We start from the raw sequence: 15430 nt of genomic DNA on the forward strand, positions 1-15430 counted from the left end.
TAATAGACGCACCCTGTTGAGAGAATGAATCTAGTAACTGTTTTTGTGCCTTTTCAGCCATTACATCTTTTTTTTAGAAGATATATGGGGGCTAGCAGTTGTCTCGGTTTAAATACTACTCATCTATGTAGGAGACAGAGCTACTGGGTTGACTACCGAACCTTCCTTATGTGGTGCACTAAGGCACTATCTCCCTCACGCTCATTCATACTATATTTAGTGGTAAGAGAGTGTTGGTTGGTTCTGTTTCTGTGTTTGTCTTTACAGTCTGGGATAGATGTTGTGGGTTTTTAACCTCATGACTGTCAATGAAAGAAAGTCATTGGAGACTGAACCTCTAACACGGCATATATGGTAATAGAGAGAAAATGATTTACAATAGTGATTTCAAAAGATTTTACATGAAATAAGAAATCACTAATGTAGAAAGAAGTTTGATTTTGTTTTTCAATATGAATGAGTTTTTGATAAAACATTGATCACTTAGGGTAAAGTCTAAGTAATTCTCATTCATGTCAAAAGCTTACAAATATCTACAACATAATGTTAACAACATATCATTGACCAATACTTGTCAAGTACTTTAGATACTAATTGTTATGTTGCATTAAATTTAAAATAAAATAAAATAAAAATAAAATAAATAAAAATAATAATACAATACAAATAATAATAATAAAAACAAATATCAATGAATTAAATACCAAATATCTATCAACAAGATATCAGCATTCAATTTCATATATCATACAATATTTACAATTACAGAAAATACAAATAAAAACTTATATAAATATAGCAAAAATATAGAAACTATTTACAAGTTCAATGATAACATTACCAGCTTGCAAACAGCCATATCCCTCGGATAAACCTTTGCTGTTATCTCCAAAGGTAACCATGGGGCCAGCTTTCTCAACCACATTTGATAGAAGGGCTCTATCTCCGGTCATATGTCTTGATGATCCACTGTCAAGAATCCACACTACCGGTTATACCTGTTTAATGCCCTGCACTACAAATGGATTAGACCTTCTTCGGAACCCAAACTTGGTTGGGCCCGACATACTTGTAGAATTGTCCTTTGTCAGGTAAAACAACATTTTTAATTTTAATTGTCTCAACTTTCTCAATGACTGAACATTTGACCTTGTAAACAGCCTTAACAAATTTCTGTTTAAGCTTAGGCACAAATGTCTCCTTTCTAGCCTTAGAAGGACTGACAGTCTTAGACCTATCATGCTTCTTGTTATTCACATGCTGACGAGGAGTAGTCTTATCATTAGAAACATGCTTACCATTAAAATAAGCATACATCATATTAAAAGCACAAGACTTACAATTAGAAACACCACATGCTTTATGAGAGTGATTAACAACAGGCAATTTATGCATGGTAGACATGGCATTTTTGTTATCCAACTCATGTGTGTCTGAGTTAGTCTCAGTTGCTTTCACAACTTTGACTGGAATTTTCGACACACTTGACTTGGAAACAACCTTCTCATTAGCAAGATCTTCAACACGTATTTCTTCTTGAATAACAGAAGAGGTCGCATCAAATGGTTCAGCAATTGATGGTTTATAGAGGGGTTCATCAACACCCTTAAGCACATGTGGTACTTCCCTCCCTTTAGCACATACACGAGGAGGGGAGTTTATGCCTAATTCTCCAATAGCAATATTGTAATCATAACCTATTCCAGATGTTTGATTAACAGATTGCTTACTGTAGAACTCTTTAGCCTTCGAACAAGAATTGAAGTAGGCTCTAACCTTAGTCTCAAGACCGGTGATCTTGTCTTTGAGAATAGTTTCGAGTTTTCTATAACAGTCAACTCTATTCTCTAGAAAAGATACTTGTTCTTTTAATTTGTCTTGATTAATGTTCACAAGTCTTAATTCATTGACCTCTTTCTCAAGGTCTGTGATCTGTAAACTTAACAGTTCATTATCACGACGTGCACAATCTAAGTTACCTCTTAGATGATAAACCATTTCAGCATCAGAAAGTTTTACCTCTATTCTTGACGATGAAGCTTTTCCATCAATAGCCATAAGAGCAAGATTTCCTTCATCTTCATCTTCACTGTCAGTATCATCCCAGCTTCTTCCCTTTGCTAGATAAGCCCTTTCAGAGTTCTTTCTTACTTGCTTTGGCTTCCTACATTCTGTGGCAAAGTGTCCCAACTCATTGCAGTTATAGCATCTAATGGTGCTCCGATCAACCATCCCTGTTTTGTATCCACCACTGCTGGTGTTAGAGGATGAAGATCCACCTTTCTGGAATTTGTTGTAGTTGGACTTGTACTTAAGCTTGGGATTCCTCTTGAATCTGACATGGGAGAATCTCTTGACAATTTGGGCCATTGACTCGTCTTCCAATTGCTCTAGCTCTTCCAAGGAATAAAAATCATCACTTGATTGATTTGTAGTAGGAGGATCATATTCTGCTACTAACATATTTTCCTCAGCCTTGGAATACTGTACCATTCTCTCCAATTGTTGAGATTGCTGTTGTTGTTGACCTTCAGCTACAAGTGCAGTAGATGTGCTGACCATTCTATCCTTCCCGTAGACTTCCTTCTGTTGAATCTGCTCCAACTCATAGGTTTTTAACACTCCATAGAGCCTGTCCAAAGAAATCTCACTCAGATCTCTAGCTTCTCTAATGGCAGTGATTCTATGTTCAAGATGAGTTGGCAGTGTTAAAAGGAACTTTTTGTTGACCTCCCTGATTGAATAATATTTCCCATTTATGTTCAGGTTGTTGATCAACGCATTGTACCTCTCAAACACTTCAGTAATTCCTTCTCCTGGATTTGATTTAAAATATTCATACTCAGAGGTTAGGATCTCCAACTTGTTCTCCCTAACTTCCTCTGTGCCTTCATTGATCACCTCAATAGTTTCCCACATATGTTTGGAATTTTTACAGTTCATCACATGTCTGTTCATCAAGGGATCAAGGGAATCAATTAAAATTAACTGAAGGCTGGCATCCAAGGAGGCTTCATCTTTTTCAGCAGGAGAAAAATCCTCAGGATCTTTAGGATAAGTTCTGGCTTTGGTGATCACAACATCATCTACTATCACCTCCGGTTCAATAACCATCGGAGTTCTTATCCCCTTCTTTAACAAGTTTGAATAATTGGTATTTGCCACTTATAAAAATAAGAGCATCTTCTTCTTCCACATAATATAATTCTCTTTATCAAATTATGGAATTTTAACGGTTCCAACTTTTTGTGAAGTCATTATGAATTTTTGAATGAATAAAAATTTAAGGAGTTGAAAAATCACAAAAGTCTAGGATCTTGATTTGTTCGTTAATCAGAAGGCTTTGATACCAATTGTTAGGTCCCAATGTGTTTGTAGAAGGGGGGGTTGAATACAAACAGTACCGAATAATCGAATTAAATGCGGAATAAAAAAATTGAAACAAAATTCAAGTTAAATAAAAATATTATTAAACTTGAAAGGTGTTACAACAACTGTATCGATTACAAGGAATTAATCTCAAATTAATTATCACAAATCTAGAATAAATTCGACATGAACTTTTTCTATTTTTGTAATAAAAAAGATTCAAATGCTAAACGCAATTTGAGATTAAGTTCTAGGGATTTTGATCCGCTAGATAGTTACACAAGAACAAGATAATGATTTCTAGTGGTTTGGATTTAACTTTACTAGCTAGAAATTGTGATCTTAATTTTAGCAGAGAAGAGATGATATATTTTTCAGCTTCTGCTTTTCTTTGTTCTTGAACTGTTTTTCGGATGGATGATTGACTTCTGTTGCTTCTGTTGTTTAAATAATAAAACAACCACCTGATTTGTTGGCAAGACAATCCTTTTAGCTCAGCAAGACAATCCATTGAGCTAGCAAGACAATCCATTGAGCTAGCAAGACTTTCGGTGAGACTATTGATTGAACTAGCAAGACAATCAGAATGAACTGGAAAGACAATCCTCCTCCCAGTGTAACTTTCGGTATGACAATTGAAATGACTTGGCATGACAATCGGCATGACAATCCAGATTGTCATGCTAGTTCATTTTCAATTGTCTTGCTTATTTAAACTGATTTTAATCCAAAAACAATTCTGAAAAATCTTAATATTAATTCAGAATTAATTAATCAATTAATTCAATTAATAAACAAATTAATCTTTGCAGATATAATTTATTTTCTTAATTAAATTATATGACTTAATTAATTAATAGAGAATTAATACTACTCTTGAACTGCAACCATTCTTCTGTAAATCTTCTGAAAATTACTGAAAATTATGAATCAATTCCACCACTTCAATGTTGACACTCGATGTACTGTCTGGTTCATGAGTGACTAACTTCCATGACGTTTCTTCATGTCTTGACTTTGATACTTGATTTTCTTCAGATTAAATCCTTGTAATTATCTGATACCCTGACGAGATCTCTGTCACTTGATTAAATCCACAACCTTGATTTATATCACTGAGGCTTGATCAATTTCTTGAACTTCTTCCAGTGAATTAATTCCTCAAGTCTGTAGATGAACCTTGTTTCTGAATCCTTTGACAGATGTTACTTAGCGAGATCTCTTTGACGGTAGATCCACTATTTACTTATTACATTCTTATTTGAGTTGAGTTAAATCCTCGAATATACAAATAGGCTATGACATATGCCTTACAAAGGTCATCCAGTTTCACCTTCCTTGAAAGAATAGTCTTCATAAACTTCGCATAACTAGGCATTTGCTCCAGAGCCTCAGCGAAAGGTATATTGATGTGAAGTTTCTTGAACACCTCCAGAAACTTCCCGAACTGTCTATCCAGCTTTTGTTGCTGCAATCTTTTAGGAAAAGGTGGTGGAGGATAGAGCTGTTTCTCCCCTGTATTAGCCTCAGGCATAGTGTGTTCAACAGTAGTCTTCCTTGGTTCCGCCGCTTTCTCCTTTTGCTTAGATTCTTCATCACTAATTTCAGCTTCTCCTTCTTTTGCCTTTTCAGCATCAGCAACTTTTCCAGACCTTAAGGTAATAGCCTTGACTTGCTCTTTAGCTTCCTTCCTGCCTGGTACTTCCGTGTCACTGGGAAGAGTGCCAGGTTAACGATTGAGCACTGCATTGGCTAATTGACCGATTTGATTTTCCAAGGTCTTGATAGAAACCGCCTGACTCTTGCATAACAGCTTAAGTTCTTCAAAATCAGCACTAGTAGGCGCAGCCGTACTTCCCTGTTGAGGATATGATTGCCTTATAGCATACTGCTGTGGTTGCTGGAATCCAGGTGGGTTAAACTGTTTACTCACTCCTTGCTGATATGGTGGCTGAATAGCATTCTGATTATTCCCCCAGCTGAAATTTGGATGATTTCTGTTGTTAGGATGATAGGTCGCTGGCACAGGCTGCTGTTGTCGCTGATAATTATTCACATACTGAACAGATTCGTTGACTAGAGAACACTGATCTGTAGCATGAGAACCTGCACAAAGCTCACAAACCATAGCTATTTGATTAACTCCATATGTAGCCAAAGAATCAACCTTCATTGATAGCGCTTGGAGCTGGGCTGCAATAGCGGTGGCTGCATCAACTTCCAGAATACCTGCTACCTTGCCTGACGTCATCCTCTGAGTTGGGTTTTGATGCTCATTTGCAGCATTCGTCTCTATAAGATTATACGCCTCATTATAGCTTTTAGCCCATAAGGCGCCTCCAGCTGCTGCATCGAGCATGGGCCGAGATTGGGCCCCCAAACCATTATAGAAACCAGTGATCACCATCTAATCCGGCATTCCATGATGTGGACATTTTCTCAACATTTCCTTGTAGCGTTCCCAAGCCTCGCACATAGATTCAGTAGGTTGCTGCGCAAACTGAGTAAGAGCACTCCTCATAGCAGCAGTCTTTGCCATCGGATAAAACTTCACCAGAAACTTTTGCGCAAGATCTTGCCACGTAGTGATGGACCCAGCTGGTTCAGAATGTAACCAGTCTTTAGCCTTATCCCTCAGTGAGAATGGGAAAAGCCTCAACTTGATAGCCTCATCAGTCACGCCATTATACTTAAAAGTGCTGCAGATCTCGACAAAATTCCTTATGTGCATGTTGGGGTCTTCAGTTGCCGCTCCTCCAAAAGAAACAGAATTCTGCACCATCTGAATAGTGCCCGGCTTGATTTCAAAGGTGTTAGCTTGAATAGCCGGATGAAGGATGCTTGACTGTATGTCATCAATTTTAGGCCGAGAAAAATCCATAAGAGCTGGATCAGCTTGAACAATACGATCTCCCATGTTTACTGGTTCTTTCTGCTCAGTTCCTGAATCCGAATCCTCAAAATCTAACTTCTCCGTAATATCAAGAACTTCGTCTGTCTCCTCAGCTGTATCTAAAGTCCTCTTGCGAGCACGAGAACGAGTTTGCATAAACGCTTGCTAAGTACCTGAAACACAACCGGAAATAATAAGTAACTACTACGTCCTAATCACTGTGTCCTAATGACCAATGATGGTAAGTACATAAACTAAACAAATACGCCGAGTCCCCGGTAGCGGCGCCAAAAACTTGTTAGGGCGAAATCACGCACTAATATTCACGCAAGTATACGCGTTCGCAAGTAATATAGAATACTTTCTAGTTCGTTCCCACAGAGACTCAGACTAAATTATTGTCTAATTAAACTCACTCACCAATGTATGATTACTTCTCAATGTTAAGACACTAACACTTAAGATTGTTGATTAAATATTAACTATAATTAACTACTTAATTAATCACTTACTTAACACTTCAAATTATCAATAATAAAACACTCATGAGATCACAACTTCATTATTACTTCCTTCAATAGCCATTGTTATTACCTTTAGCATGTGACAGTGATGATATTAATCGAATAACACGAAACTGATAAAAGCCAACTTTCATTGTACTAATACCATTCTACCAAGCATCCACAATTAAGATAGAAGTTGAATAGTCATCAATTATGTTGAGTTCCTATATGTCTACAAAAATTGACAACACAACGATTTAAGCACAAGTTATTCCTTTTGATTACATAGGGCAAATAAAACTGTTAGAGTTACCCACTAATCATGCACAACATACACGAACCTATGCTAGCATGGCAAGTTCTAAATCTCAAGATCCACCGTCGCTTCACAAGAGATTAACACCCTATCTTATATGTTCGTGACACACATAAGACGAATACTCACAACCAATACTAGATATCATACAATCATCACACACTAAAGTATTAAACAATTAACTAAAGAATTCCATAATAAATCCGTTACAACCGCATGATCACGATTAGCCCATAATAGCACTTATCGTCATCATGGGTTCATATGAAATCATGATAAACAAACACAAGAAAATAATAACTAAACTAATTATATTAAAATAGAGTACGTCACAAGAGTAAATAAGTTCAAAGTAAGAAAACTAGCATCCAACGTTACAACGAAACAAAATCACAAGAAAATATGCTTCCTCTTCGTTGCGGTGTGCTAAATCGGTCTTCTTCCTTATCTCCTTCGCTCCTTGCGTAAAAACACAATCTTCTTCAATCCACACTTGTGAAAACGTCTCAAATCTACTTATATAATAGTCCCATAAAACTCAGATTACATAGAAGTGGAAACCAAACAGAAGTAGAAGTCCTGAAATAATATATTTTTTTCCCCGACCCTGCGCGGCCGCTCAGCAATGCTGAGCGGGCGCTCAGACCTCTACTGGAAAAAATCTGATTTTACTCCGTTTCTTCGCCGTAATCTGCCCGTTTCTTTCCTCTCGCAATGGTGAACACATGCGAAGGCTTATTCTTGATGATTCCTCCCCCGAAATGCAACTAATACCCTGAAATGCATAAACACTAGAAAAACGCATTAAATACACAAAATACTTGATTTCAAGACACCAATTTAAGCCATTTTAAGACGTTCTAAGTGGTATAAAATGCCACTTATCAGAAATTACAATACTTTATGAAAATCATTTTAAACAAAAAATTAACATATAAAATGAAACTATAAACTTCAAAACATCCTAGCTAGCCCGTGCATAGCATGGTTTATATGCTAGTAATTTATAAAGCTGGAAATTCAAATTGTATGGACAAGAATCAGCCATGTGTTCCTCTTCTCTCTCCACCCTACCAATCTATATAATCGATTAACAACAAATTGGATCTGAATCTCCTCTATTTTTAGAAAGTGCGAAGCTCTTGCAATTTTATCTCAGCTCACTTTGAAAACTTCATTTTACAAGGGGAGGTCATGTCCAATTTATTCCACACCATTTAAAACCTTAAAAACTTGTGTTGAGCGACATTTATGACACTTTATAACACTTCATTAAGTTTTGAATTGGTGTATTTGTACTCAAGTTGTTGGTGTTTTAATGTGTTTTCTAGTATTTTTGTATTTCAGGCATTAATCCGGAATTCAGGTGAATTAGCATTGATTTTATGCTAATATGGTGTTAGGATGGTGATTTTATGCTAATATGGTGTTTGGATGGTGTCCAAGGAATAAAGCTCGTGAAGACCAACTGATTGCAACAAGAAAAGAAGAAATTGGAATTTTCTCCAAAAGGCCAGCGCGTCCGCGCTGTCATAGCGCGCGGTCGCGCCCGAAGTACAGAGACACAGCGCGCGGGCGCGCCGGGTCGGGAAATTTAAAACCTGATTCTTGTGGACTTTTGATTGGAGGACTTCTACTATGCATGGGTTGTTATATATACCTAAATAAAGGTTGCTTTCCATAAGGAGATGTACTAGAGCACAAGGAGAAGACGTAAGAATGTCGTTTTAGCACAATTCAACGAAGGCGAAGAAGATTTAGTTTATACTTATGATTCTTTGTTCTAAGTTGTAACTTTGGATGGTAGTTTTCTTATTCATGAACCTATACTCTTGTTTCATACTTTGTTTATTATTTGTTTATAAAGTACGTTTATTATACCATGTTTTCATCGGAACCCACGTTGATGATGAATCCAATTATGGGCTAATCGTTATCGTGGGGTTCTAGCGGATTTATTTATGGATTTCTTTAGTTGATTTGTTTCGATGCCTTAGTGTGTGGTGATTGTATGATAACCTAGTATTGGTTGTGCTTATTCATCTTATGAGCGTCACGAACTTATAAGATAGTGTGTTAATTCTTAATAAAGAGACAGTAAATTTGAGGATTTAGAACTTGCCATTATAACATAGGTTCATGTGTTATTGTTATGCATAATTCGTAGGTAATTTTAACAATCTTACTTGCCCTATGTAATCATGATAGATAACTTGTGCATTAAATCGTTATGTTGTCAAATTCTATAGACATATAGGGTCTCAATATAATTGGTGTCTATTCAGCTTCTATCTCTTTTGTGGATGTCTGGTAGTATGGTATTCATACAACGAAAGTTGGCGTTTATCAGTCTCGTGTTATCTGATTAGTGTCATCACCATTACATGCTAAGGTTAAGAACAAAAAGGCTATTGAATGAAGTACTTAATGAAGTTAGAATCCCATGTTTGTGTCATATATTATTCAACTCTCTTTTATCTCTTAGTTAATGTTCTCTAGTATAATTCTCAATAGTTAATCGTAGTATAATCAAAACCCAAATTGTTAATCGTCTTAGCATTGAATAATAGCTATATCATTGTTGCATAGGTGAATAAATCACATGGTTAATTTAACCAGTCTTTGTGGGAATGAACAAGAAATAATTCTATATTACTTACTGTTAGGTCACACAACACTGTAGAAGGGGGTTAAATATAGTGTTTCTACAATCAAATCGATTTCGAACACAAGTAACAGTAAACATATATATTCAATAAGATAAACTCTATTACAATGAAACTGTTCTATCTCAGTGATGAACAAATATCACTAAGAGCTGCTAGGTCATAATGTATAATCTTCTCGATAATGATAACACATCTAGTGTAAACCCAAAGTCTGTGTTTATATAGTACACAGTTACAAGATAACTTCCAATTGATATGGAATATAATTCTGTCTCCTAAAATATATCAATCAGATATCTTCTACAAGTCTTCCAGTCTTATAACTCTTTCTATGCATATCTTCTTTTGTTTAAGTCACGATCTTCTACTGTAAATCAGCTTCCTTCCTTAACTGTAAGTCCTCCCGCACTTAAGTTCTGATATGAGCTTAAGTTCTGATATTAAGTTCTGACTTCCAGTAAGTCTTGATTGCAGTAAGTCCTGATATATCCTGTTTATTCAGATCTGAAAACTAAACATGAATCATATTAGACATGACATCTCAAATATATCTAACACTTGCGATCACATATACTTGCGTGAATTATTAGTGCGTGCTTAGCGCAAACAACTTATAACACTCATTATTTACGGCTCTCTTGATTGTATTTAATACCTTTTGATTAGAGTTTTAGATTTTTAAAGTGATAAGAAGAATCCTAAATTTATAGCTTGTTGCTTTGGTTCTTTTTATATTTGTAGCTTCGAATCTTTGTATTTGGAGTTGTAAGCAAACCTCCGGGTATTTATACGTTTGAATAAAAACAATATTTAACCAGAATCTCTTCGTGTGTTTAATTCATTTTAATTTTGATATTTCGCTTCAATTAATTTTAGAAATTGAAGAACATACATTCACCCCCCTCTGTATGTACCTTTTGGAACTAACAATTTTCATCAAGATTTGAATTCTAGGAGTATTCAATCTAGCGTATTTAGTGAAATTATGTCATGGTACCCTCCGTTCTTCGGGGGTGAATCAGAATCTTTGTTAACCCGATGATACTTTTCCTTTACATCATACTCTTGTTCTGTCTTTCGCTTTTTACCACCAGCGGACTCATTGTTTACCACTGCTTTCTTCATGTTTTCCTCGACTTGAATATTTTTTCATGCTATACTTTGGAGTTGTTACATGTTCTCTGGTTGGCGTTTGTCCAGAGACAGTTTGAAAAACTCGTCCTTGGTTCCCTATTGTAAGGCTATCATGGTCACCTTATCATCAAGATTCGGGACCTTTAAAGCCTCTTTTGTGAAATGGTTCAGGTAATCCTTGAGAGACTCCTTTGATCCTTGAACAATGCTCATGAGGGAAGCTTATCTTTTTTCATGCACTTTTTCACTGATGAACTGTTTGATCAAATCCTGACTTAAGTCTCTAAAATATATAATTGAATTTGGGGGCAGATGGTTGTACCACCTTTGTGCCATCCCTGACAAGGTTTGGGGAAAGACCCGACATTTAATAGCATTATTCACGGGTTGTAACAACTGTGCATTAAAGGAAGTCCTCACATGATTTTCCGGATCCCCAGTTCTATCACACGCCTTTATAGTAGGCATCTTGAACTTTCTAGTAATATGGGTATTCATGATCTCCGCTGTTAAAGGCGGGGTTGGGTCATCAGGGCCTTTGAGGGAAAGAAATTCAAACGGGTTTCCACGAGGGACATTCATCTTTTTCATCTTGGGAGTCTCCTCCAAGTCGATGACTTGAGTAGCTCCTCTAGTTCCTCTAGCCCGTTTGGTTCTCGGTGGCTGCTTAACCTGACTAATCTTCATATCTCTCTTATGACTTAGGATTTCTGCTTCATGAGCATGTATCATTTCTTTAAAAATTTGGGATTCCATCCCCTCAGTTTTCTAAAGCTCGGGGCGCATACCTCCGACGGGCTCTTTGCCCCTACGTCTCCTCCTGTGATGAGAACACTCGTCAGTTGATTCTCTGTTGTTCTCAGTTGTATCGAGTTCACAGACATCTCGTTTACTATAGATTGGAGGCATACCTCTAATATAATTAAGGTCGTTCCATGGTTGCGGTTGAGGCGGTGGGGGTGGCATACTTCCTCTAGTCTTAGAGTACAATGAAATCCCATAGATGTGGTTTATTGGCCTATGATGCACTACAGTTGACATCTCAAAACTCACAGACTGTGAGCATTCAAAGTCGAGTTTTGAAGGTTCGCCCCAAAATACGGGATTAACTGAAATCCAGATTGGGGGATGATCAGATTCTCCGTCCCTTGAGAGTAGGTTGAATGAGGTGGAATCTTAATAGCAGATGAGATTGTTTGAGTAGTTCCAGCTGATGCTACTTCAGGAATGTTATTTTCGCTTTGTGTGGTTACCATGGTTGATGTCTTTTTATCATAGACAATGCCAAATGTGTGGTAAAAAACTGGGTCTGAGAGCTTATATGGATTGAAGTGCGGAAACAGAGTAGTTCTAATTATAAGAATGATATGTCAATTGATGTGAAGTGTTTTAATTAGTGTTATTGATTTGAATACAGGGGTCCATTTCAATTAAAATTCATGTATAAAAATTTTGTATACAATTCTGTGCACCAAACATTTTCCGTGAAAATATAAATCACACAATGCTTAAATACTGCGATTATTCTTATATGGATATATAGCTGGTTCAGATAATTTTATGTAGAAGTGATATCATGTAACCTGGGCAGCTCACACAGTTATTTTACCACAAAAAAGTTGCTTTTGTGGTATGAGCCTACCCCCATCATTCGAATTACAATTGATAAAAAGGATCAGTGTCAAGTCAGGACCCTAAATATGAATAATCACAAGTACTTGCTCACCAAACGGAGTCCAAATTAAATGGTTGCTCCTGCTGCTGCACAGAATTATCTAAAGCCCTACCCGTAAAAGTAGAAGCTGCCAAATTAGATGAAAAAAGTTGCTCATTTCCATAAGCAGGCATTAGTCCTTGTGGCATAAATGCTGTATTGTCCATGCTAGTACTTGTATTAATACTTTCTCTTGCCTGATAACTCCTTAACTGTAATGCCTTAAGAAGCAATGAGTTCATTGATAGGTTTGAGTTTAACAAGCTTGAAGGCCACGAGAGTGATGGAAGCAGGCTACTAGCTGCTTCACATGCTGCATTCCACGAGGTGATATTAGAAATGTTGGTGAGGTCAGTGTCGCAGAGGATGTTGTTATTGCTGCTGTTAATAAGTTGAGTTGAGGAATTTCCAACATTGTTTAGGTTGGGTAAGTGATCAAAATCTCCGAATTCATTCATATTTATGTTGGTATCGCAATTGGGTGAATCTAGAGATTGTGGTGAAGATGCTGTTTGTTGTGGTTTCTTCACTGCTGAGGTCTTTTGGAAGATCCTACACACCACCCATTCTTCCTGAATGAACATAGATAAAAAGATTATGCTACATATCAAATTGATGAAAAGAATAACTATTTAGTTTATATTCAATTCATCAAGTCGGCTTTAGAATAATAATATAATTAAGATGCATTCCTCTAACGTTTTAGATGGACGGGTTCCATTACATGATATTTGAGCTCAAACTAATGTTTTAGATGGATTGATTTCTTGACAAATAGTTCAAAAAGATTTGATATGTAAGTATAAGAAGATCAAATTACCAAATTAAATTAAGAAAATATTACTCCTATTTGTCTACCTGAAATTATTATAATTGTTACCTTGGTGGGTTTAAAGGCCTGCTTGCTTTCGAGTCTGTATTCATGCATCACCCAGTTGGTTTTCTCGCCCTTGGGAGCTCTTCCCCTATAAAAGACCAGAGTTTTCTTCATGCCAACCAACACTGATGAACCTCCATGATATATCTCCTTGTCTTTCCCTGTTGTTTTCCAGTACCCCGCCTCGGTAGCCCGATTTGTTCGCAGCCCAGTTGGGTATTTTCTATCCCTTAAGCTGAAAAAATACCATTCCTTTTCTCCCATTGAAGCTTTTGCTACAATGTTGAAAATCTAACCAATTGGTATACTAGAGTAATTATAGTCGTAGGAATTTGCAACATTATAATAGATATCATTTGATCTTCTAGTATTTATACACATATAATTCTAATTATTATTTCTTCGTAAAGAGATAGCTACATATATGGATTTAGAAATACATTGAGTAGATAAAAGAAGATTATCGTGTATATTAACAGTCTAAACTCTATTATTATAAGGTTTGTTAGGATACGGTAAAAATTAAATACATGCCGGTTTGGTCCAACAAGTGGTATAATACAAAACTTTTACCAATAGAGTTTAGACTGATTAACATTAACTAAAGTCTGCAGTTATTGTTCATTTTTAGAACACAACTTGTAATACTGGAAGAAAAGGCGCGGCATATATACTAGCTTAATTAAATTCCGTGAGAGATGCTAATATATTTATTTAAATACATAGATCTTTACATAATACAAGAGATAAAAACTTACATGAATACATGCATGCTGAAGAGTGACGAGTATATCAATATGTAACAAAATTACATAGACGAAGAGTTTTTATGAAATATATATATGTACGTGAACCGGTAACATAAGTGGCAAAAGATGGAATAGTTGGAGCTTAATATTGTTCATGTAAAACATAGGTGTGTGTGTTTCTATAGTGAGAACTCAGCTAGATACCTGGAAGATCCCAAGGTTCAGACTTGTTGAGATCAACATCTGTAATTGCTCTTGAAGTAAAACTAAAATCCGAAACCTTCTGACCTAAATAATATGTAATGAGTTCTTCATCTGTTGGATGAAACCTGAATCCGGGAGGAAGATTTTCCTCCATATTACTCATCTTCGATTATTTTTATGCAGTGCTACAAAGCCCAGAGATCGAATGAGAATCGATCCGTCTAAGTACGGAAGGACTGAAGCAATGTATATATCAGTGGTTGTGGATACTGGTATATCTAAACATCAAACTTCAAGAAGAAGCATGCATAAATTACTGGTTTGTCTTTGTTTTTATCTTGCTGATTGTAGCTAACACTTTGACAAAGATGGTTGATAAGACTTTCTATTTTTTTGCCTTGATTATGTATTTCTTATGTTATGAGTTTTTACCAGTATAATGCCTGATATTGATAAATTATGTTAAGTAGATATAAAGCTCAGTACCGAGTTGGCTGATTAATTTTACTACTAATATTATTTTGTTCCTTTAATTTGGTTTTCTTCCGGTACAGCATGTGTGCATTACTTAGTAATTAATACGTAGCAGATATGTTGCATATGCCAAATAAGACACAAATGCAGGGATCAGAGTTAAATGATGCATCTACATTATTTTCACTCAAAATACTTATAAAATTATTAAAGAAAATTTGGTGTAAATTTGAATCTAAGTCCCTCATCATCGATAATATAAGTAACCATCAATTTTGGCTTATTAACACCAAAAATTGATATAAATTTGGGAGATCATATTACTTTATCTAGATTTTAAGATTTTGGTTATTTAAAGAACTTTTTAGGGTACTAGATTAATATTTGCTTATCATGGATATGGTGTATATATAAACTTTGAGTAAAATTTTTGTATGAACTAAAAGTAGATTCTTTTTCATTAAATTTTTTACTCTCGCCCCTATTTTCGAATCATTAGGTTAAAATCTGTTATTGTTGTAATTA

At 35.9% G+C, this 15430-nt stretch overlaps 1 protein-coding gene and 1 non-coding gene across 2 annotated transcripts; one reads left to right on the forward strand and one right to left on the reverse strand.

Moving 5' to 3' along the window:
- The first annotated feature begins 5786 nt into the window (after positions 1–5786).
- LOC141715518 (small nucleolar RNA R71) lies at positions 5787–5893 on the forward strand. The gene has a single exon (XR_012572277.1). It is a non-coding gene; the product is annotated as a small nucleolar RNA R71 (small nucleolar RNA).
- A 6477-nt stretch (positions 5894–12370) lies between these two features.
- Positions 12371–14659, reverse strand: LOC141713162 (protein CUP-SHAPED COTYLEDON 1). Its single transcript, XM_074516449.1, has 3 exons — positions 14432–14659; positions 13482–13753; positions 12371–13173 (listed from the first exon to the last, which is right to left on the reverse strand). Exons 1-3 carry the CDS (start codon positions 14592–14594, stop codon positions 12610–12612), a joined length of 999 nt encoding a protein of 332 aa, XP_074372550.1. The 5' UTR covers positions 14595–14659; the 3' UTR covers positions 12371–12609.
- Positions 14660–15430: the final 771 nt, after the last annotated feature.

Source organism: Apium graveolens, chromosome 3 (genome assembly GCF_009905375.1).
Source record: "Apium graveolens cultivar Ventura chromosome 3, ASM990537v1, whole genome shotgun sequence".
Classification (NCBI taxonomy): domain Eukaryota; kingdom Viridiplantae; phylum Streptophyta; class Magnoliopsida; order Apiales; family Apiaceae; genus Apium; species Apium graveolens.

Coding starts and splice junctions, on each gene's coding strand:
- LOC141713162 (XM_074516449.1), bottom strand. CDS start 14,594: ATGAGTAATATGGAGGAAAATCTTCCTCCCGGATTCAGGTTTCATCCA. Junction 13,754..14,431: donor TGAACCTTGGGATCTTCCAG/GTATCTAGCTGA, acceptor TCAACATTGTAG/CAAAAGCTTCAATGGGAGAA. Junction 13,174..13,481: donor AGGCCTTTAAACCCACCAAG/GTAACAATTATA, acceptor ATGTTCATTCAG/GAAGAATGGGTGGTGTGTAG.